At 41.6% G+C, this 24,310-nt stretch overlaps 1 protein-coding gene across 1 annotated transcript in view; it reads right to left on the reverse strand.

Moving 5' to 3' along the window:
- Nucleotides 1-7,091: 7,091 nt before the first annotated feature.
- Nucleotides 7,092-24,310, reverse strand: part of si:dkeyp-23e4.3 (rho GTPase-activating protein 7) — a 135,515-nt gene continuing 118,296 nt past the window's right edge. Inside the window, exons 10-17 of the mRNA XM_057821018.1 lie at nt 18,053-18,215; nt 17,747-17,945; nt 17,376-17,589; nt 14,220-14,334; nt 13,964-14,143; nt 10,991-11,220; nt 10,464-10,637; nt 7,092-7,437 (exon numbers count right to left, since the gene is read on the reverse strand). Of these exons, the coding sequence (XP_057677001.1) occupies nt 7,356-7,437; nt 10,464-10,637; nt 10,991-11,220; nt 13,964-14,143; nt 14,220-14,334; nt 17,376-17,589; nt 17,747-17,945; nt 18,053-18,215 (1,357 nt within the window). The 3' untranslated portion in view covers nt 7,092-7,355. The remainder of the gene's footprint in view (nt 7,438-10,463; nt 10,638-10,990; nt 11,221-13,963; nt 14,144-14,219; nt 14,335-17,375; nt 17,590-17,746; nt 17,946-18,052; nt 18,216-24,310) is intronic.

A 24,310-nucleotide genomic window follows, 5' to 3' on the forward strand; every position in this document is an offset into this window, starting at 1 on the left:
AAACAGAACCCTGAGACTATCACAGAGCAGGTGCATTTATACGGAGACTTGATTACACACAGGTGGATTCTATTTATCATCATCAGTCATTTCGGACAACATTGGATCATTCAGAGATCCTCACTGAACTTCTGGAGTGAGTTTGCTGCACTGAAAGTAAAGGGGCCGAATAATATTGCACGCCCCACTTTTCAGTTTTTTATTTGTTAAAAAAGTTTAAATTATCCAATAAATGTTGTTCCACTTCACGATTGTGTCCCACTTGTTGTTGATTCTTGACAAAAAAATTAAATTTCATATCTTTATGTTTGAAGCCTGAAATGTGGCGAAAGGTTGCAAGATTCAAGGGGGCCGAATACTTTTGCAAGGCACTGTACGTGTATGTTGTCGGCGATTAGCCTAGCAATGATCTTAATTGTGGTTGTCAGCCCAAAACCCTCTAAATATATATTAAATGCATCTTACCAGATATAAAATGACTACTACATAATCTGTGGTAATCGTTTGGAGCCCAGTTTTCTCGTCGAATTGCAGCAGCCCATCTCGCTCTCTTCTCTCCGGGTCTCTCGGAATCCGGTAGAACTTCAAGTCTCTCCGTCTTCTCCGTCTATCTTCTCTGTTAGTGCAACCGACCTCCACACACGCCTTCACCATTTTGATTATTAATGTTAACGAGCAGAAAAACACGTCGTAAATAGGAGGAATGTACGTAGCCGTAACAGGGAAACATGATGTGTTGACGGACAATTGGGCGGCACCAGTCAGGAGGAAGGAGTTGTGATGTCACATGAGTAGGGTCTATAGAGGCAGTCGGACATCCGGGCATTTAATGATGTCACCAGCCACAACAAAGCGTCGCCATATTGACAATGGGGCACAAGACGAGTCACTTTCAATAAAAACGCATTGAACTTTCGTCTTATTTGCCGTCTTTTTTCCGTCAGAATGGCTAAAAGTTGCCGTGTGGTAGATTGAAATATATAGCCAGTTATGGATATGCAGTGCTAAACAAAAGCGTTTTTAGCCCTGATTTAAAAGAGCTAACAGTTTGAGCATACTTCAGACGTTCAGGTAACTTGTTCCAGAGGTGAGGAGCATAATAACTAAATGCTGCCTCACCCTGCTTGGTTCTTGTTCTTGGAATATGCAGAAGACCGGTTCCAGACAACCTTAGGGGTCTAGATGTCTCATAGGAATCTAACAAGTCAAGCATGTATTTTGGTCCAAGGCCATTACGAGTTTTGTAGACGAGCAGTAGTATTTTATAGTCTATCCTTTGACTCACTGGAAGCCGGTGTAGCGATTTCAAAACCGGTGTAATGTGGTCCAGCTTCCTTGTATTTGTGAGGACTCTGGCTGCAGCATTCTGTACTAGCTGCAGCTTCCTGACTGATTTTTTTATCAAGACCCGTAAATATACCGTTGCAATAGTCCAATCTGCTGAAAATGAATGTGTGCATAAGTTTTTCCATGTCTTGTTGAGTCAGAAGCCCCTTAATTCTGGTTATATTTTTTAGGTGATGATAAGCGGATTTAGTGACTGACTTTAGATGGCTATCAAATTTTAGGTCTGAGTCAATAATTACGCCAAGGTTTCTGACTTGATTTGTAGCTGTAAGTGACATTGTGCTAAGTTGCCTGCTTATCTTTGACCTTTCCTTTTTTGGCCCAAAAATGATCACCTCTGTCTTCTCCACATTTAACTGGAGAAAATTCTGGCACATCCATTCATTGATTTGATGAATGCATTTACTCAGGGAGACTAAGGGACTATAATCATGTGGGGACACAGAAATGTACAGTTGTGTGTCATCTGCATAGGCGTGATAGGAGATGTCATACTGTTCCATTATCTGAGCTAACGGAAGCATATAGATGTTAAATAAGAGTGGTCCAAGAATTCACCCTTGAGGGACTCCACACGTGAATTTGGTTTGTTCTGACTGATAGTTTCCGATTGACACAAAGACATACCTATCATGTAAATAGGATGTGAACCAATGAAGAATAGTGTCAGTAAGCCCTACCCACTGTTCCAATCTGCTGAGCAGTATGTTGTGATCAACAATTAATCGGCCCCAAGCTATGGGTAAAATAATATTGAACAGTGCTAGCTTTGTTTTTAAAAAAAAAAAAAAAAGCCTATTGCTAGCATGGCAATTAAGCATTTAGCGATCAACATTTTAAGAAACTTTTTTTTTTGTTATGAAGTTTAGCACTATAAAATATTGTTGGTTGCATTAGCGCGGCCCTTTAATGGAAACAGTGACTTTATACAGTCTCATTAGCATCCAGCTGTTAGCGTAGCCGCAGAGTATCAATGTGTTGTCCTAAGCGTAGCATGAGGTTTTGTTAATGACGCGTTTTATGACGAGTTTGTTTGCTACAAAATCCTGACCGAGAGGCTAAAAAAGTACAAAATGGAGCATGTGCGTCAACTACTTTCCTGGTGATGAATGCGCCAGGCCTCCAGTGAATTGGGTTAGGCTGTTTTTCTTAAATTTGTATTTATTTATTTATTTTTGGGAGCTGTCCCCGGCGTTGCTTCACGCTGCGCTGGGCTCCACATGGGAGAAAATCTCCAGAAAATTTGAATGAGCTTCAAATCGGCCCGCAGGCGATTTTCTTTTTACGGTTGGGCTCCCAATCTTGGTCATCAAGTCACGTGCGTACATTGTCTGTCCTCAAAAGCGCTTGTCCTTCGCAGTGAAAATGCTTTTTATTTATCTGATTTAGTTTCAAGTCTTGTCATCAGCGGCGTGGAGAGATTAAAACGTCTCATTTCGGATGAAATAGAGATATATGGAAATGTGTGCAAATGAGGAACGAGTGGGCGTCGTACACTGACACCGGAGGTGACTTGAGTGACTGACAACTTTATTAACTTGTTTTTTTTTTCTTTTTAGTTTGCTCTTTTGAAACGCTTAGACTCACTTTAAATTGCTTTTCTGCATTGCAGCAACTTATAAAAGAGCTGCTTTCTCCTTGAAATCTGTTTTCAATTCTCATTTTCAACTTTGATTTTGTCGTTCTTTCCTCAGTTCTTTTTTCTTTTAGTACATCTTTTCATTTTTAATTATGTGCTCTTTTTTCCTCGAAAGCTTCGCATTGGCGCCTTGATTCCATTTTTCTACACTGATGCTGAACTTTACTCTAATTCTTCTTTTCTTCCTAATTTGTGTTATTTTCTACTTTAATGATTCACTTTTAACTGCTGACTTCTCATTAACTGGTCTTTGCTGCCTTGAATATTTCTTATTTAAAATTCCGTTTCTTTAAAGTGCTTGTGACACGAAAAAGCATGTTTATTTCATAATACACGAGGTATTTTATGCTTCTAAATGAAATGGACCACTTGGATGTGTGAAGAAGCGATCAATATATTTATTCAATTTTTTGAATCCCGCGCTTAGAAAATGACAGACTTCCGGCTTCGGTCTTGCATTGAGGAAGAGGGCGCTGTGACGTGTACGGCGGGAGGAGTCCTCTTCACTATACAGCCGTACTGTTGTATGAGAAGGACTAAGGATTCAGGACTAAGGATTTTTCGTATCACGCCAGCCAAACGGCTGCAGAAAAATCTTGGTGTACGAGGGAGAGGCGTGTGCGCCTTTTTGGGGTTTCAAAAGGTTCCCATTCACCGGTGGATATTGGCCAAAACAAGCCCTACTACTGTGGGACCATGGGACTTACGAGGAAGTGAGTAAACATCATGTTTTGTATAATGTCAAATACTGGGATCATTTTAATATGTAGGTGGCTTGCATTTTGTGGCTGACATGCTCCTCGGCGACTTATCCCACATCCCCCCACCGGGAGGGCACTATACTCGGCTTATTGCCCTCTTCATGTGCCCGGTGTTCTGTCAAATTTCCCGTCCGATCAGAAATTTGTATTAAAAATAGCCGCGAATACAGCGTTTACAAAGTAAACACTACAAACTTTCTTTAAATAAAGGACTACTTTCGTTTGATCATGGATGGGCATGTAAAAAGCTCTCCTCATTCACATTAGCTGCACATGTTAGCTGCACAACAACTGCAGCCGCTCTCGTATGACTCTCGTTTACGTCTTCGCCGTGTAGTAAAACATTATTTTGCCATATTTGTGTAGACCATTCGGCAGATACACGCTCCTTCGACGTCGGCCGGTTTGTCCGGCGGTCATTGTCCAGCTGCTTTCCCAGTGAGCTCTACTGTCCGTAGTAGCAGGGGAACGAGCTGTAAATTGCTCTCCGATGTGCGGGTCGCCTTTTGGCAAAGACAATTGACAACCCAGTCGTCATGTGAGATAATCCGGGCTAGTTATGTGTGATTTTCCGCATCGAAGACTTTGAAACATCACTCGGTTCGGGTTAGCATGTCGGCTAGCTGTCACGCCTCTTGGCTTTTTTACATCAGGGGTGCCCAATCCCGGTCCTCGAGAGCCCCTATCCAGCTTGTTTTCTGTGTCTCCCTCTTTTAACACACCTGAATCAAATGATCAGCTCATCTGCAAGCTCTGCAGCAGCCTGATAATGATCCTGATTAGTTGATTCAGGTGTGTTTGAGGAGGGAGACATGGAAAACAAGCTGGATAGGGGCTCTCGAGGACCGGGATTGGGCACCCCTGGTTTACATTCTCCGAAGCCGGGGAAGGGAAATCACATAAGCCCGACTTGGGTGGCATAAAAGATTGTTCGGGAGGTGAAAGAGTAAATGTTAGGTCGACGGTTTTGACCATTATGGAGTAATTTTGCCATGTCGTCCTGAGTAAATGCATTTTTATTATTTCATATTCCATTTAGCACAAGACTGTTATTTGTCAATCACCATTGGGGAAAAATACTTGGATAAAAAGAATATCCTGTAAAAATATTGGAGACTGAAACAATGACATTTTGCGGCTCTCTTCGTCGCGTTTTCCTCATTCTGAATACCGTATTGGCCCGGATATAAGACGGTGTTTTTTGCATTGAAATGACTGAAAAAGAAGGGGTCGTCTTATATTCGCTGTCTAGAAATTAAACCCATTCACGACGCTAGATGGCGCCAGATATCATTGAAGCGATGTTCTGTCATGACAGATCTCAGCTACTCTCAAGTTTAACCAGTTTGCATTATTTTATTGCAATGTTTTTCCTTATTCAGATATGTTTCAAGACTACAGTTACAGTTAGACTTCACTTTGATGGTTAATGCAGTTATTGCAATTTTGTTGTTTTGTCACAATAGATTGGTTTATTTACATTTCAAAAACCAGAAGCCATTCATTTACAAATGTGATTGCACTTTACATATTTAAATGTTCAGATATTAAGATTTGAATGAGGCATAGTAACATGCTTTTTCTCTCAAATATATTGTTATAATCATTTGTTTCGGATGTACTGTAATTTCTGTATAAAAATTAATCTGTTCAAAAAGTCTTTTTTTCAAACTTGACTCTTGAAAAAGAGGGGGTCGTCTTATAATCAGGGCTGTCTTATATTCGGGCCAACACGGTAATTCCCCTTTAACGGGCTGCATACTAAATCAGATGAAATCGTGACACTCCGCTGACGTCATCCACCTGTTGGGGACGCTAGAGCAGGGGTCCCCATCTGTCGGGCCGCGGACCGGGACCGGTCTGTGGCGCATTTGCTACCGGGCCGCACAGAAATAATAATTTGATAACGACCGCATTTCGGCCGAATTAACCCTGTGCCCCTGCTGAACACACCATCATCCCTGTCTACTCTAGATATAATACTAAGGGATAGATTAGAATGTCGTCATAGAAATCCATTGATTGGAGTGCTAGCAGTACATCTTGTTTGTGTATATAATATATCTGTGTGCGCTTGTCCTCGATAATAACGTATTGCTAGGCCGTGGGCGCAGCACATTTGTTCCCGGAAATAATTAGCCCCCACACGAGCGAAGATGACTGGAAAACAGACGTCTTTGGAAATATTTTTACGGCGAAAAGGACACCTGACGAGCCTACAACCTTGAAGACCCACGAACTGCGAAGGAGTGGATTCGTGACCCTTTTGTGAATAAACCGAGTGATTCGAGCATGTCTGTGTAACAGGAAGATCAACTTGTAGAGATCGCAAATGACGGCGACCTTATTAAACGTACATTTGAGACAACAACTCTACCGAGGTTCTGGATTAAAGTCATTCTGAAATATCTTGACATCGCTACAAGAGCATTGAAAAACCTTGCTACACTTTCCAACATCATATCTTGTTAATCGGGCTTCTTAATTAATGTTGAACGACAAGGCGAAGTCGTTAATGGTGAGAGCGGTGTGAAGTTGTTGTGTGCAGCTTACATGGCAGGATGTATCTGAGGAGAACTTTTCTACAAGTCCTTTCATGATCAAACGTAAGGTAATATTCCTTTCTTTCAAGAAAGTTTGTAGTGTTTACTTTGGAATCGCTGCATTTGTGCATTTTGCAGCTATGTTTAACGTTACGCGCATGTGCAGAACCGCATCGTTGCAATTTTTGATGGGTTGCAAAATTTGTCAGAACACCGGTCCGTGAAAAAAAGACCCAAATAACACTGGTCCGTGGTGCAAAAAAGGTCTGGGACCCCTGCGCTAGAGCCCTATAATGGTAGGCGTGGCTAACCGGCAGATTAAAAGACTAATTTCTCGTCATCTGCGCTTTGCTAAATTGTTGTATGTAGTCGAATCGTCTCAAAATATGATTTTAATTCACATAATAATGCTATTCAAGACTTTTTTTCTCCTGTCGTACGCAGTTTAAAGCTGTTGTTTTTTCTCCCCTCATCTTTGTTCATTTCTGCCCAATATTTCTAGTGCAAAACTCTTTTGCCTTATAATCCCTTTAGTTTTCTTCAGTTAATCAGTTTTTTCTTTTCTTTCTAGTAGATCGTTTCCTCTGAATTGTGCCCCATCCCCACCTTTTATTTTTGATAAGACATAAAATGTATTCTCAGAGAAAAAACATTCTTTAATCGGAAAAACTCATCCACATTTGCTCATAAGCATAAATATCTCTTAGTTGTAGTTCCATTAAATAATGTGGCACATTTAACCGATTTTGCAATGGCGCACCTCCCACGAGGACTGGACGTCAACTGATTTTCTTTTGTAATTAATTGTCTTTCCTCAACTTGACGTGGTGAGGTAGAAATCCACGGCTTCCTGTTTGAGGATTCACTGGCGTCCATTTGTCTGTACTTTTTTGTTGGAACGTCCTTGACTGTTTTTCCTGTGATGTTGAGCCTCATCAAGGGAGGAAAAACTCCAAGGCCAAGTATGTCGGGCAACTTGTGATCGAGCGTTGCGTTTTTGAAGCTTAAAAAAATAAATTAAAATTCCCTCTGAATGCTTGGCAAAGATATTACGTGATGTTCACTTCAAAAGGATGCTTTGATGGCTAGCAGACTGGCGACCATCCGATGTCCACTCACTTTGCGGTGCCATGCCAGAGAGCGCCCCCTAGAGTAAAGGACATGAAAGTGTAACGAGTCAGTCAGTATTTATAAACTTAGCCTAGGTTCATACAGCACAAATCTGATTTTTTTCCGTCTCAAGTGAAGCTTTACCTTGACAGTCTGAATGGGAAAAGTCACTAAGAAGTGGCGCATTTGCTACCGGGCTGCACAGAAATAATAATTTATTAACGACTGCATTCTGGCCGAATTACCTTTGGCCTGTGCCCAATAACACACCAATATCCCTGTCTACTAGGAATGGGAACCTCTTGGTACCTCACGATACGATACAAAGCTGGCGAGAATTATTAATCTGACGATATGGCGATACAACAGTTATCGATACATTAGTCAGGAAATCATTCTAGGATATTCTACATGCAACTAATAAACAGAAAAACACTATTTTCATCCTTCGGCTGTGTGTTTATCACTAGTAGACGTCCAATCCATTTGAACTGGAAGGGTGGCAGCCAATGAACATTCATTTACCTGTTGATTTTCAGTTACAGTGGGGCAAATAAGTATTTAGTCAACCACCAATTGTGCAAGTTCTCCTACTTGAAAAGATTAGAGAGGCCTGTAATTGTCAACATGGGTAAACCTCAACCATGAGAGACAGAATGTGGAAAAAAAAAACAGAAAATCACATTGTTTGATTTTTAAAGAGCTTATTTCCAAATTACAGTGGAAAATAAGTATTTGGTCACCGACAAACAAGCAAGATTTCTGGCTGTCAAAGAGGTCTAACGTCTTCTAACGAGGTCTAACAAGGCTCCACCTGTATTAATGGCACCTGTTTTAACTCATTATCGGTATAAAAGACACCTGTCCACAATGTCAGTCAGTCACACTCCAAACTCCACTATGGCTAAGACCAAAGAGCTGTTGAACGACACCAGAGACAAAATTGTAGACCTGCACCAGGCTGGGAAGACTATCTGCAATAGGTAAAACGCTTGGTGTAAAGAAATCAACGGTGGGAGCAATTATTAGAAAATGAAAGACATACAAGACCACTAATAATCTCCCCCAATCTGGGGCTCCATGCAGGATCTCACCCAGTGGCGTCAAATTGATAACAAGAACGGTGAGCAAAAATCCCAGAACCACACGGGGGGACCTAGTGAATGACCTACAGAGAGCTGGGACCAAAGTAACAAAGACTACTATCAGTAACACAATGCGCCGTGAGGGACTCAAATCCTGCACTGCCAGATGTGTCCCCCTGCTGAAGAAAGTACACCTCCAGGCCAGTTTGTGGTTCGCTAGAGAGCATTTGGATGATCCAGAAGAGGGCTGGGAGAATGTGTTATGGTAAGATGAAACCAAAATAGAACTTTTTGGTAGAAACACAGGTTCTCGTGTTTGCAGGAGAAAGAATACTGAAGAACACCATACCCACTGTGAAGCAAGGGGGTGGAAACATCATGATTTGGGGCTGTTTTTCTGCAAAGGGACCAGGACGACTGATCTGTGTAAAGGAAAGAATGAATGGGGCCATGTATCGAGAGATTTTGAGTGAAAATCTCCTTCCATCAGCAAGGGCATTGAAGATAAGACGTGGCTGGGTCTTTCATCATGACAATGATCCCAAATACACAGCCAGGGCAACAAAGGAGTGGCTTTGTAAGAAGCATTTCAAGGTCCTGGAGTGGCTTAGCCAGTCTCCAGGTTTCAACCGCATAGAAAATCTGCTGAGGGAGTTGAAAGTCCGTGTTGCCCAACGACAGCCCCCAAACATCACTGCTCTAGAGGAGATCTGCATGGAAGAATGAGCCAAAATACCAGCAAGAGTGTGTGAAAAGCTTGTGAAGAGTTACAGAAAACGTTTGGCCTCCGTTATTGCCAACGAAGGGTGCATAACAAAGTATTGAAATGAACTTTTGGTAATGACCAAATACTTATTTTCCTACATGATTTGCAAATAAATTATTTACAAATCAAACAATGTGATTGTCTTTTTTTTTTCTTCTCCACATTCTCTCATGGTTAAGGTTTCACCATGTTGACAATTACAGGCCTCTCTAAAAGTTTCAAGTGGGAGAACTTGCACAATTAGTGGTTGACTAAATACTTATTTGCCTCACTGTATATGTTAAATTATATGCAAAGCAAATGACTGTCTAAGGCGCTCGAAAAATAATTTCGACCCATTTAGATAAATGTTTTTATGTTCATTTCATTCATTTTTGTTGCAGTTTTATTGCTCTGTTCATTTTAGGCACAAGCGGATTTTAAGGGGGGGCCATGCACCCCCCCCTTAAAATCCGCTTATGCCTAAAATGAACAGTAAGTGACCTGTAAATGCCCCGAAAATCGGACCGAATGACTGTGAATGTTCTGGCTTTGAATGAACGAACGTTCCCAGTCTAAATGGATTGGGTGTCGAGCACCGTCAATGGCAGCCATAGAGTGAACTGAGACACTATTATGGTGGAAGATTTTGGTAGCAACTTGATGGTTCATTTTTTGTTTTTTGTTTCAGGTAGATCTTTTAGGTAGATCCTTTAGGTTTAAAAATTATTGAAATTATTCATTATCCTTAACCTATTGTCTGCTGCTGATTTCGATTTAAGGTGTATGGCGGGGTAGATCCACATTGGCGCTTTGTAGCTGGTCAATGACAAAATTCCACTTCCAACCTTATATATAGGCGCTTCCAGGAATTCATGACCAGCACAGAAAGTCCTTGGGCCTCATCTACGTCATGCTTAATCCATTTTTGAAGATTTCGTGGGTTACTCTAGTTTGATTCTGCACTTTGAACTTTGTCCACACGCCGCTTACTTCAACCGCAGTTCATGTTGTTCTGTCTAAACCGGAAATTCGTAGGAAAAAAAATGTCAAAGATGGCGCCGCCCATGTTTTGATCAGGAAACTTATTATTAGTCTTCTACGAATGCGTGACACTTTTCAGGCCACGACTGAAAATGGTAGTCTGGTATGCAAAAAGACCAGAATCAGATTTGTGCATTAAGACCTGCAATATCGAACATTTGTGTTGTAATTGTAACTGCAGGAATGTACCTGGTGTCAGTTCGACACAAGTGCGTGAGGCGGGTCTTGCTTGGCGCTGTGGGCTCTAGCAGGTAGAGGCAGGAGTGCGTGTGCACTCTGATTCCCTCTGGTGGCACCTCCGGGTGCTGCGTTGACATAGATGACACATAAAGCGGGCCGCTGGACGGGTCCGCCTGCCACATCCTGTAAGAACATTTCCAAGAAATAGAATAGGAATGAAGTCCTTGTACTGTAAACGCAGGTGGATGTTTTTTCCCTCCCTTTCTGCTAATTTCAGTGGAATTCCGCTGTTTAAATGTTAAAAAAAAGCCTGACTTTGAGGTAAGGCAGAGTTCACTTGTGCTCTGACAAGAAACCGGCGCTGATGACAAAGGCAAACACACACACGCTGTCAAATCTCATCTGACTCCAGGCTGGGATTAAATATTCATCACCCTCATTCATGCGGAAAATATAAAAAAAACTCCCTCAGACTTTAAATCAGTCTGTCAGTTCTTGATTTGTTGCTGTTATTATTTATTTATTTGATCTTTTACCTAAGCAGCAGGTGTTCACGTTGCAGGCAAGATGTCAGACCGTCGTCGTGGCCCTGGAGGTGGTAACGGTAGACGTGGACATGTTCGGTGAGGGTTTGGATTACTGTGGCGTCCCGCGCCCTAGCGTCCCACAACTGGGGCTCCCCGAGGAGACGCTGGAGTAAAACTTCTTGCGGGGCGTCCACCTCCACCGAGCCGCGCCAGGTCCAAAGCGGGCAGTCGTCATACGTCTGCGGAATCAAAACAACAAAAAGAAACGTCAACAATTACTTCAAATGATGTACAAAAAAACAACTGTAATCGCAAGACAGTTAAGTGATTTGATAAGCTTCAATTACACAGTAGTGCCATCCAGGGTTGCATTGATACCGATCAGGGTTGTTTTTGGCTAGCCTGGCTCTGCCAGACTATTCTCCCTGTATTTTTCAAACAGAGAGAAATAGTCTGGGACCCATCCCATTGACGGCCTTTTCGAGCAGATACAAAATCAATCGACAAATCAGATTCGTTTATTTGCGTGACGTGTTCTTCACGAGCAACGTCACTCTTGCGCGTCGAAAGTCGTCCCTTCAGCAACACAGACGGTGAACGGCAGAGCCGAGAATATGTTCCAATCCACGGTAAAATCAGTTTTAAATGACCAAAAACACATCGACACGAGTCACTGACAACAATCTGTCTCGCGCTAGCCATGTCGAATAAACTCCGCTCTCTTCATATGTTTACTTCCGCGCGCAAGTCCGTCATCCTGAAGTCGCCATTTTACTAACGTCACGTCTGCCCGTCGCTGATTGGTCCACTCCGCTGTCTGTATGCTGTGGCTTGCTCCGCCCTGGAAATTGTTTCCGTGGGAAGGGTGGCCAGACTCAATAGCTGGAACAGCGTTGAGTCTGGTGTACCAGGCTAGTTTTTGGCAGCCCTTTTAATTTTCCTCTTAGTGTTTTGGACGATAATACTTATTAGTCTTAGTCATATCAAGGGCTGCAGCTATCGATTATTTTAGTAGTGGATAAATCGCTAAACTAGTTAGTTCGAATAATCGAGTGATCGGATAAGGAACATAAAAAAATAAAATACCTGAGCTGACCCTCAAACGGTATAAAACATAAATAAATGAAGATATAAGTACAACAAAAGAACAATTGGCTAACTTGCATACCAAAAACCGCTAGCTTAAATGCTATAAAATGCTTTAAAAAAATTTTTTTTTTTTTTTTACAATGCTCTTAATAAATGGTTCAAACAAATGTTCCCACACAAAAAAAAACGGATAAATATACCTATAAACTAAACTAACTAAACTAACGATTGCATTAAAAAAATACAATAGCTCAAACAAAAGCTGAGCTAATGTTGGTCTAAACAGGGAGCAGCTGGATTAAGGCATGTGAAATGAGTTGCAACCCTTTGTTGGCAATAACGGAGGCCAAACGTTTTCTGTAACTCTTCACAAGCTTTTCAAACACTGTTGCTGGTATTTTGGCCCATTCCTCCATGCAAATCTCCTCTAAAGCTATGATGTTTTGGGGCTGTCATTGGGCAACACGGACTTTCAACTCCCTCCACAGATTTTCTATGGGGCTGAGATCTGGAGACTGGCTAGGCCACTCCAGGACCTTGAAATGCTTCTTACGAAGCCACTGCTTTGTTGCCCTGGCTGTGTGTTTGTGATCATTGTCATGCTGAAAGACCTAGCCATGTCTCATCTTTAATGCCCTTGCTGATAGAAGGAGATTTTCACTCAAAATCTCTCGATACATGGCCCCATTCATTCTTTTCTTTACACAGATCAGTCGTCCTGGTCCCTTTGCAGAAAAACAGCCCCAAAGCATGATGTTTCCACCCCCATGCTTCACAGTGGGTATGGTGTTCTTCGGATGCAATTCAGTATTCTTTCTCCTCCAAACATGAGAACCTGTATTTCTACCAAAAAGTTCTATTTTGGTTTCATCTGACCATAACACATTCTCCCAGTCCTCTTCTGGATCATCCAAATGCTCTCTAGCGAACCGCAGACGGGCCTGGACGTGTACTGGCTTCAGCAGGGGGACACGTCTGGCAGTGCAGGATTTGAGTCCCTGGCGGCGCATTGTGTTACTGATAGTAGCCTTTGTTACTGTGGTCCCTGCTCTCTGTAGGTCATTCACTAGGTCCCCTTGTGTGGTTCTGGGATTTTTGCTCACCGTTCTTGTTATCATTTTGACGCCATGGTGTGAGATCTTGCATGGAGCCCGAGATCGAGGGAGATTATCAGTGGTCTTGTATGTCTTCCATTTTCTAATAATTGCTCCAACAGTTGATTTCTTTACACCAAGCGTTTGACCTATTGCAGATTCAGTCTTCCCAGCCTGGTGCAGGTCTACTATTTTCTCTCTGGTGTCCTTCGACAGCTCTTTGGTCTTGGCCATAGTGGAGTTTGGAGTGTGACTGACTGAGGTTGTGGACAGGTGTCTTTTATACCGACAATGAGTTAAAACAGGTGCCATTTATACAGGTAATGAGTGGAGCCTCGTTAGACCTCGTTAGAAGAAGTTAGACCTCTTTGAAAGCCAGAAATCTTGCTTGTTTGTAGGTGACCAAACACTTATTTTCCACTCTAATTTGGAAATAAATTCTTTAAAAATCAAACCATGTGATTTTCTGTTTTTTTTCCCAAAGTCTGTCTCTCATGGTTGAGGTTTATCCATGTTGACAAAAACAGGCCTCTCTAATCTTTTCAAGTAGGAGAACTTGCACAATTGGTGGTTGACTAAATACTTATTTGCCCCACTGTATACGATCTTAAAATGAAGAGTTTTCCGGTAAAATATTGTCTATAAAAGTTGAAAAGCAATAAATCAAACAAAAAAATGAATAAAATGAACAAGAAAAGATATTTTTATCATGGGTCAAAATTATTTTTCAAACACGTAACGCCTGTGTACGAAACTGATTCTGTCGATACTTTTCACAATAATTCAGAAAAATCATCACCTTGTTTACGGCCAGCGAGATGTTTTCCGGCGCGGGTCGGCGCTCCCAGGCTGGACTCTTGTGTCGAGCTTCGTGAAGGAGAAGCTCCGTCCTTTGCCGTAGTTTCCCGAGCTCGTCTTCAGGTTCTTCCCCGACCGGATTCGCAAAACTCGGGCTCAGAGCGGGCCAAAACTCTGGAATCTATTTCATGGGAAATAAGTGATTTGGGAAGTCTGTGTTGGCGTTTGTGTGGCACGAAGGGGGTCATATCTCATACCTCAAAAAGTCTCTGGGCTTCTGTGATCATGTTGGCCAGACCCTGCGTGGCGGCAAGGTTCTCGCTAAGGTCGCGCTGGTCTGGGCGGCCCAGACTGGACTTCCGGTGACTCGATCTGGAGAAAAATATGCATATTTCTGTAAGAATTTCAATCCTGCTGCTTGAAAAGTAAATTAACCCTTATATATATGGCGGAAAACACTCAGGTGAGTTGAAGTTCCGCACTGAGATCCCCAATTTGGCCAAATTTCCCAAAATTGTCCTATACGCATGTGTAATACATCATTGGAAAGCTTAAAAACTCAATTCTCTGGGGAAAGAAAATTTTTGAACAGGAGGGCATTTAAAAAAAAAAAAAATTAAACAGCAAAGCCCTATCTGGAGGTGAGAGCACGCGGGAACAGAATTACAGACGCCATGACTTTAACGAGATATTATCGCGTACTTACCTTGTTTCGATCCAAAAACTCCATGTAGCATGTATCAACAAGTGTCAAGACACAGCTGTGAATGGCCACAGCTGGATTTTTGGGGGATTTTATGGGTGAAACATGGTCATATAACAAGGGTCGTGATGCAAAAATCGCAGACATCAAGGACTGGTCGAGATTTTCTTTTTCATATATTTACCCTTTTAAACGTTTTTTTTTTTTTTTCTCAATTTTTCTTTGTTTGGATCGATTATTTATCATCTAACATATCGGAGAAAATGCGACAGTAACAAAAAAATTAACCATTAAGCGATTGTTATGAGGTAGATATCCGTGACTTTCTTACAGACACCATTTTTTTCCATTGTGACGTCATTTGTTTAAAAATTTAAAATATGCGAGTGAATAATTTTTTTAAGTTGTTTTTGTTTTTATAAATGAAATATTAGACATCAATTAATGATTCTAGCCTAAAAATGACAGACATTTTGAATGATAAATATAATTACTTACCTTCTTTTTATGGCTGGGTTGAACAAAAGTGGTTGCGCGACGTCTGTAAACGGGCGCTTCCAGCGTAAAACAGACAAATTAAAAATAGTTCGGGGGCTTAATGCGACATGAATCTGCTATGGCAGCATATAGACATATTGTTCTATCAAACACAACAGTTGTTTTGGCTTAGAATACAGCAGTTTCTTTTAAAGAGGAATGCAAGAGGAGAAACTGCTTTTTCATAGCAGATTCATGGCACATTAAGCCCCTGAACTATTTTTTATTTGTCCGTTTTACCCTGAAAACCCCCGTTTACAGGCGTCGCACAACCGCTTTTGTTTCAACCCAGCCATAAAACGAAGGTAATTAATTATATTTATTGTTCAAAATGTCTGTGGTTTTTCCGCTTAGAATCATTAATTGATGTCTCAAATTTTGTAAAAAAAAAAAGACAAAAAAATTATTCACTCGCATATTTTAAACTTTTAAACAAATTATGTCACAATGGAAAAAATGTCTGTAAAAAAGTCACAGATATCTACCTCATAACTATTGCTTACTTGTATTTTTTTTTTGTTACTGTCGCATTTTCTTCGATATGTTAGATGATAAATAATAGATCCAAACAAAGAAAAATTGAAAAAAAAAAAAAAAAGTTTATAAGGGTAAATATATGAAAAAGAACATCTCGACGAATCCTTGATGTCTGCGATTTCTGCATCGCGACCCGTGTTATATTACCCATAAAATCCCCCAAAAATCCAGCTATGGCCATTCACAGCTGTGTCTTGACACTCAGTTGATACATGCTACATGGAGTTTTTGGATCGAAACAAGGTAAGTACGTGGTATTATCTCATTAAAGTCATGGTGTCTGTAATTCTGCTCTCTCGTGCTCTCACCTCCAGAATGGGTTTTGCTTTTAAAAAAAAAAAAAAAAACCCTCCTGTTCAAAATTTTTCTTCCCCCAGAACATTGAGATTTTAAGTTTTCCAATTACTTATCACACATGCATATACGACAATTTTGAGTTTGACCAAATTGGGGGTCTCAGGGCGGAAATTCAAGTCACCTGACAGACAAGACTGAAAAAGCAGTTTCTGCTCTTGCACTCCTCTTTAAAAGAAACTGCTGTATTTAAAGCCAAAACAACTGTTGTGTTTGATAGAACAATAGGTCTATATGCTGCCATAGCAGATTGATGGCGCAATAAACCCCCGAACTATTTTTAATTTGTCCGTTTTACGCTGGAAACCCCTGTTTACAGACGTCGCGCAACCGCTTTTGTTTTAATCTAGCCATAAAAAAATGTCTGTCATTTTTAGCTTAGAATCATTAATTGATGTCTAATATTTAGTTAAAAAAAAAAAGTTTAAAAAAATAATTCACTCACATATTTTAAACTTTTAAACTAATTACGTCACAATGAAAAAATTGGCGTCTGTAAAAAAAAAAGTCACAAATATCTACCTCATAACTATCGCTTAATTATATTTTTTTCGTTACTGTCGCATTTTCCCCAATATTTTAGATGATAAATACTCAATCCAAACAAAGAAACAATGAAAAAAAAATTAAAAGGGTCAATATATGAAAAACAAAATCTCAATCACTCCTTGATGTCTGCGATTTCTGCATCGCGACCCTTGTTTTATTGCCATGTTTCACTTATAAAATCCCCCAAAAATCCAGTGTGGCCATTCACAGCTGTGTCTTGACACTCAATGATACATCATACATGGTGTTTTTGGATCGAAATAAGGTAAGTACGTGATAATATAAGTCTATAAGTCTTGGCGTCTTTAATTCTGCTCACGCGTGCTCTCACCTCTAGATAGGGTTTTGCTGTTTAAAAACATTAAAAAAAAAAAAAAAAAAAAACCTTTCTGTTCCAAATTTTTCTTCCCCCAGAAAATGGAGATTTTAAGCTTTCCAATGATGTATCACACATGCATATCAGGCAATTTTGAAAGTTGGCCAAATCGGGGGTCTCAGAGCAGAACTTCAAGTCACCTGAGTGTTTTCCGCCACATAAATATTTTTTTAAAAATCCTTATTTAAATCACTGGCTGCCGTTGATGGCGCTGGACATTTGGACGTCTTCCGCCATCAATGGCACTAAAACATAAGCATTAACAGCCAGTCGTCTTTGTTAAATTTAGTGAACACCATGCTTGTATTAAAGATGATAATATACTATATAATTATCCACAGCGCAATAATCTTCGACCTTTTGGCGCCGGCGTCCCTCTTAATAGCGTTGAGGTGGAAGAGCGATGGCGCCAGGCACACGGCGAGGTTGGTGGGTGTCATTTGATTGGTGTCCACGCACGCCACCACGTCGCCGAGGAAGAAGAGCAGCGTCCTCAGCGCCTCGCGGTTCTCATCGGGCAGCAGCAAGATGGCTGCCTGGGCCGCCAACAATTGTTGATCTTTGGGGAAATCTAGAGACGCCAGCGAACAGATGTTCAAATTTTCACTTCATCAATGGAATTTTAATTCTTTTCTTGGTGCATTTTAATGACCTTTACGTGTGCATGATTCAATAAATGTTTTACTGCTTACAAAGTGCAATGCAGTATAACAAAAACAAATGCTCACACTGGTAAATGTGAAGGAACGTCTCACACAGCTTCAAGGTAAAGACAGGCTCGGGCAAGTCCCGGAAGTACTGCTTCACCAAGTCGGCCACGTCGAAAGCAGACTGGCCGTCATAAGAGACGGCGTCAGGGTCGGATTCCAGCATTTCGCGGAGGCACTGAATGCGAGACTTCAAGCCTGACTTCCGAAAAAGACCCACCTGAAAGCACATGCCAAGTTCAGACAGCGGCCAAGTGTCTCCTCAGTGCTATGGATGCTGTCAATGCCGGCTCCTACAAAAGAAAATTTCAAGGAAGGCTTAGTCACCTGGTCCAAACAGTGTGTTCTGAGGTAAACCAGTGCCCTGAGGATGGCGGGAGGGAGCGCCTCTCCTGTCTGCTGCACGTTGACGATCAGAGGGACACCGAAAATCCGCCTGGCTTTGGAGGGTGATGCATCGCCCTTTCTCAGCAACGGTTTAGGAACACTCCTGTGGGTGACACGCATTCAGGAGATCCGCGTAAATCAGAAATGTCAAACTCATCTTTGTCCCGGGGTACATCAGGGGCGGACTGGTAATCTGTGGCTTCTGGAGGATCACAGAACGGCCGGTGCCCTGGACGGCCGGCGGCCGCCATTCATTATACATCACTGTTTTTATCCCCCCTATCCTCTGATCTACAGTTCGCATCCAATCCGACAGGTGGCAGCAATGCGCCTGGCTGTTAGAAGAACGAAGAAAGCACAGAGTTGCCTTCATTGGTTCCTTCAACTTGTGGAAGCAAAATAGCGACGAGCTTGAATGCACAATATGGATGGTGGTGGCAAAAAAAAGAAGAGAGATGGGTGGCGCGGAGAAGGTTAGGGAGATAAAAAGAATTAAAGAAACTGGAGAGCAAAGCATTTAAATGTCAAAAGTTGACAAATATTTTCACAAGCAGCAGTCTGGCTGCAACGGCCACGTCGGGTAACAACTGCCCAGCCCCCGGCGATGGTGAGAGTGGGAGCGGCAGCCGCTCTGACGTGCAGCCGGTGCAGGGAGAGAGAAAAGAAGAGGGAGGGGGTAATGATAAACTGGTGGAAGTTCCCCAGACAAGCGCAGAGCAAGTAAGTAGGGATGAAGAGGGTTACTTGCTCGGTATACTGGCAATTGTTATCCACCAGGTAGCTACATTTTAAATGAAATATGACAATTAAAGGGTTAGTGCCAGCAAGTCCATGTGCCTGTTTGAAATCGTGTCAAGTTACAGTATATTAGTCCTACTATCCGTCTTCTAAGAAAAAATATTTTAGCTGTAAAACAACGTATGCACACACACTAGCAATATTAATTCAGAAGAAATATAAAATATTAATGAAATGAATGGTTTTACTTTAAAGTTTAGGTAGCTAAATTGATATTATATTTTTAATCATTTATATATCGTTTTGTTTTCAGCTTTGCAGTACTTTGAGCGCTCCAAGTCAGACAGTCACAGTCTAGACATTTTTTTACTTACCACCCTCAGAAAACACCTGTAGCAAGTTGTAACTTTTTGTAACGTTGTAATTGTAGCAAGGTTTTCAATGCTCTTGTCGCGATGTCAGGATATTCCAGAATGACTTTAATCCAGAACCTCGGTAGCGTTGTTGTCTCAAATGTACGTTTAATAAGGTCGCCGTCATTTGCGATCTCTTATTTTATTCACAAACGGGTCCCGAATCCACTCCTTCGCAGTTCGTGGGTCTTCGAGGTTGTAGGCTTGTCAGGTACCCTTTTCGCCGTAAAAATATCTCCAAAGACGTCTGTTTTCCAGTTATCTTCGCTCATGTGGGGGCTAATTATTTCCGGGAACAAATGTGCTGCGCCCGCGGCCTAGTAATACGTTATTATCGAGGACAAGCTCACATAGCTATATTATATACACAAACAAGATGTACTGCTAGCAGTCCAATCAATGGACTTCTATGACAAAATTGTAATCTATCCCGTAGCATTATATCTAGAGTAGACAGAGATATTGGTGTGTTAAGCAGGGGCACAGGGTTAATTCGGCCAGAATTTGGTCGTTATTAAATTATTTCTGTGCGGTCCGGTAGCAACTGCGCCACGGACCGGGGTCCGCGGCCCGGCAGATGGGGACCCCTACCCTAGAGGGTCTGTGTTTCCCATCGTACAGCGATTCTCGTGGGCTGGGCTGAGTCAAAGTCCAGGGCTGCTTTTTGGTCCCAGTCCGCCCCTGGGGTACATGTAAGGCCATTGTGTCTGCTAATGGCGTACCGCACGCAGGTAGGCATGTGCCGGTATGAGATTTTGACGGTACGATAACCGTGAGCAAAAATACCGCGGTTTCACGGTATCACGGTATTGCAATTATAGCTACAAAATGTGTTATTTTGAGATGTATGGGTTAAAAAAAATAACTTTTTTCCATTGAACAGGATTTTTTTTTGTTTTTCAGAACATAGTTGCAAATTGGAACATGAATATATTGTTAAAATAAATACATTATCAATAAAAAAACAACAACATTTTAAATAAAATTAAAATGTAACTAATAGACTATACCCACAGCCACAGCTCAAGTTGCTTAAGATTAGAGCAAGAACAAAATAATTTCTGTAAAAAAGTAAAAACACTTCTGAATAAAATTTTTAAAAATTTATACTGCATGATTTATTTATTTATTTTTTGAGGGTGGAAAAGCTCAAGTGAAGTTTTGCCATTTTCAGCCACTGTGTCAAATCTGGTCATGCCTTTGTGTTAAAAAGAACATAAAGAATTCATAAGTTAATAAGTTAGTTAAAAATGTACAAGTTAGTTAAAATGTAAATATTGTTGTGGAAAGGTTTCATCTAAAAAAAAAAAAAAAACATTGGGAGTGAGACCTCTTCTTGAGCTAACAAACGTGGATTTGTGCTTAGGGCAAGATCATCTTTCGTCAATTAACGATCTTTGATGCTATGCCTTTCCCCCCCCCCCTTCATTCAAGCAAATCAAGCTTGTTTTCTCACTCTGCGGCTGTAACACTCGACGAAGTTGCTCTTCCAGCTAAGCCTAGGCTAACATTCATCTTTGTAAGCTTTTAGTTAGTGCGTATATCGAATTTGAAAGGAAAATGTGTGTTTTGTTTTTAGCGAACTTTTCCATGGTGCTAATCTGTTGAAGCTACTCACGTCTCACACATGGCAAAATACAATTGTACAACGTTTTAAATGTATTTATTTTGTATATTACACTTACCACGATTTGAGAGCTCAATAAATTGAAGAAAAGAACGACTTATGATTGGAGTATTTGTTTTTGGGTTTGCTTGCTGTTTAGCCAATAGCGTCACTTTCACACACAGAAACAAACGGGAGGGGGTGAGCGCTGCTGCGCCACCCCACTTCTGGCTGCATTTTTGACACATGAAAAATGGCGAATACCGTACTACGGTCTGACGGAAAATTTTAGTGGTTTTGAAACCGCAACCTTTTCACACCGCGGTAAACCGTGAAGCCGGTAACCGGCACATGCCTACACGCAGGCTATTTTTAGACCGTGACGTCGCATCGTAAAGCGGAAGTAAAGCCGAAGTGGGACATTATAGACCCGCCCTCGCATAGACACAACGTAATTTGTGCTACTTTTCTCCGGTAATCTTTCAAAAATGAACATGCCGATCACGCATTGCTTTTTTGGAACTTGTAGAAACGACTCTAGACATTACGACACATGAAGGATGTTTTCTTCATACGTTTCCGGAAACCAAAAACTCGGGAGTACTGCTTCTGTCTGTCAATGAATGACCTGAAAAGAATTACAATGGTATCTGATTGCCACTGTTACCGTTTCTGTTATATATATATATTAAAAAAAACAACATTAGTAAGGGGGAAGTTTAAATAAATTATAGGATTAAGATGTTTTATCATGAAAAAATTAAAAGTGTTCGTTGGCTGTCACTGAGTAGCATTTTCGATCGCTACACAAAGCCAACTAAATTACCCCCAAGAACGGTAAGAGATGTAGGACAACCAGAGGATATATAAGAAAGACAGGGCTGATGGTAAAGGATAGTTTGTTGAAACAGGAGAATGTCATTGTCAGTCGCGTCAATAAAAAAGCTAAAGCTATGCCTAGGTCGGCTCGTTTTTTTCGTCTTTTTCAGCCTTCGACACTAAAGCCATCTCTTTAACTGAACATTTTTATGTTCTTTCACATCTTTGCCAGTCAATTTGGCACCAGGCACATCATTTTCGGAGAGAATTGATAGGTTTAGCTCTGTAAACATCTCCTTAGTACACTATTTCCATTCATTTCCTATTAGGGACAAACGGTACTACTACTTAGCAACAGTAGCTAATGTCATTAATATTAATGAGCGGAAGTGACGTGTTGCTTGCGGTACGCCATTAGAGCTGTTACAATGAATCGACAGATTAACTACAGTGTATCACAAAAGTGAGTACACCCCTCGCATTTCTGCAGATATTGAAGTATATCTTTTCATAGGACAACACTGACAAAATGACACTTTGACACAATGAAAAGAAGTGTGTGCAGCTTATATAATACAGTTAATTTATTTTCCCCTCAAAATAACTCAAAATATAGCCAACAAAAGTGAGTACACAAAAAACGTACATCCCTTAACATCCAAATTGAGTATTGCTTGTCATTTTCCTTCCAAAATGGCATGTGACTCGTTACAGGAGTGCTGTCAGCATTGCTGCAGAGATTGAAGAGGTAGGGGGTCAGCCTATTAGTGCTCAGACCATACGCCGCACTCTTCATGAAATTGGTGTGCATGTGATGGGGGAAAATATTACATTATGTCTTTGCGACGTATGATTGCTTCTGTGACATAGATTGTAACAACTTCTATTGTTTTTCACCTTGTTCCCATAGTTAGGAGGGAATCTCACGAGATAACTTGTTTTGCACCACAGTAAGCGCTTTAGTCCCATAAATTAGGAGGGAATCTCACGAGATAACTTGTTTTGCACCATAGTACGCGCTTTAGTCACATAACTTTGGAGGGAATCTCACGAGATAACTTGTTTTGCACTCATAATATTTACCGTGGGAACACAACATCTGCTACTGGACAGCACAACCTGGGAACCACGCAAGGAAAAGTCCCTTTTCCGAGGGGCTGAACCAAAAGTAGCTTTGTCATTGGACGGGGCCGCGCCGCCTGGGAGCGGAGGTTGGCTGTCTCCGCCCCCATGTGGCGCGTTCCTACAAAAACCGGACATTTCCAGGCAACCCGTGAAGTCCGCTAGCAGGTCACGTGGGGATCGCCTGGCTTTGTTCCTTCGCCGCCTTACCGGAGCGTTGCCTCCCGCTCATTTGTCACAGTAAGCGATTTTCATTGCCAAGGAACACTTGGTTGTGCTGTAACGGTAGCGTGGGGATTCTGGGATTGACAAACCCGATCTAGCGTCATCGTTACCCTTGTTACGCTTGTTTTTGATACTTGTTTGCTTGCTTTTGTGGGATTGTAATAAAAAAAATCTCATTTATTCTGCATTTTCTAATCAATAAACATTGTCTATTTTGCAAAAGTGTGCCTGTTACTGATTCACCGCGAACCCGTAACTTTTCGTAAAATGGCTTGACTGTCACCCCAGGAGGAAGCCTCTTCTGAAGATGGTACACAAGGAAGCCTGCAAACAGTTTGCTGATGACATGTCAACAAAGCACATGGATTATTGGAACCATGTCCCATGGTCTGATGAGACGGGCGGGCTTTTTCAGTCAGTCTCATAATTCCACTATGGCCAAGACCAAAGTGCTGTCAAAGGACACCAGAGACAAAATTGTAGACCTGCACCAGGCTAGGAAGACTGAATCTGCAATAGGTAAAACGCTTGGTGTAAAGACTTCAACTGTGGGAGCAATTATTTGAAAATGGAAGACATACAAGACCACTAATAATCTCCCTCCATCTGGGGCTCCATGCAAGATCTCACCCCGTGGCATCAAAATGATAACAAGAACGGTGAGCAAAAATCCCAGAACCACACGGAGGGGGGGACCTAGTGAATGACCTACAGAGAGCTGGGACCACAGTAACAAAGACTACTATCAGTAACACAATGTGCCTTCAGGGACTCAAATACTGCACTGCCAGACATGTCCCCCTGCTGAAGAAAGTACACCTCCAGGCCCGTTTGCGGTTCGCTAGAGAGCATTTGGATGATACAGAAGAGGACTAGGAGAATGTGTTATGGTCAGATGAAACCAAAATAGAACTTTTTGGTAGAAACACAGGTTCTCGTGTTTGGAGGAGAAAGAATACTGAATTGCATCCGAAGAACACCATACCCACTGTGAAGCATGGGGGTGGAAACATCATGCTTTGGAGCTGTTTTTCTGCAAAGGGACCAGGACGACTGATCTGTGTAAAGGAAATAATGAATGGGGCCATGTATCGAGAGATTTTGAGTGAAAACCTCCTTCCATCAGCAAGTGCATTGAAGATGAGATGTGGCTGGGTCTTTCAGCATGACAATGATCCCAAACACACAGCCAGGGCAACAAAGGAGTGGCTTCGTAAGAAGCATTTCAAGGTCCTGGAGTGGCCTAGAAAGTCTCCAGATCTCAACCCCATAGAA

Source organism: Corythoichthys intestinalis, chromosome 18, assembly GCF_030265065.1.
Source record: "Corythoichthys intestinalis isolate RoL2023-P3 chromosome 18, ASM3026506v1, whole genome shotgun sequence".
Classification (NCBI taxonomy): Eukaryota; Metazoa; Chordata; class Actinopteri; order Syngnathiformes; family Syngnathidae; genus Corythoichthys; species Corythoichthys intestinalis.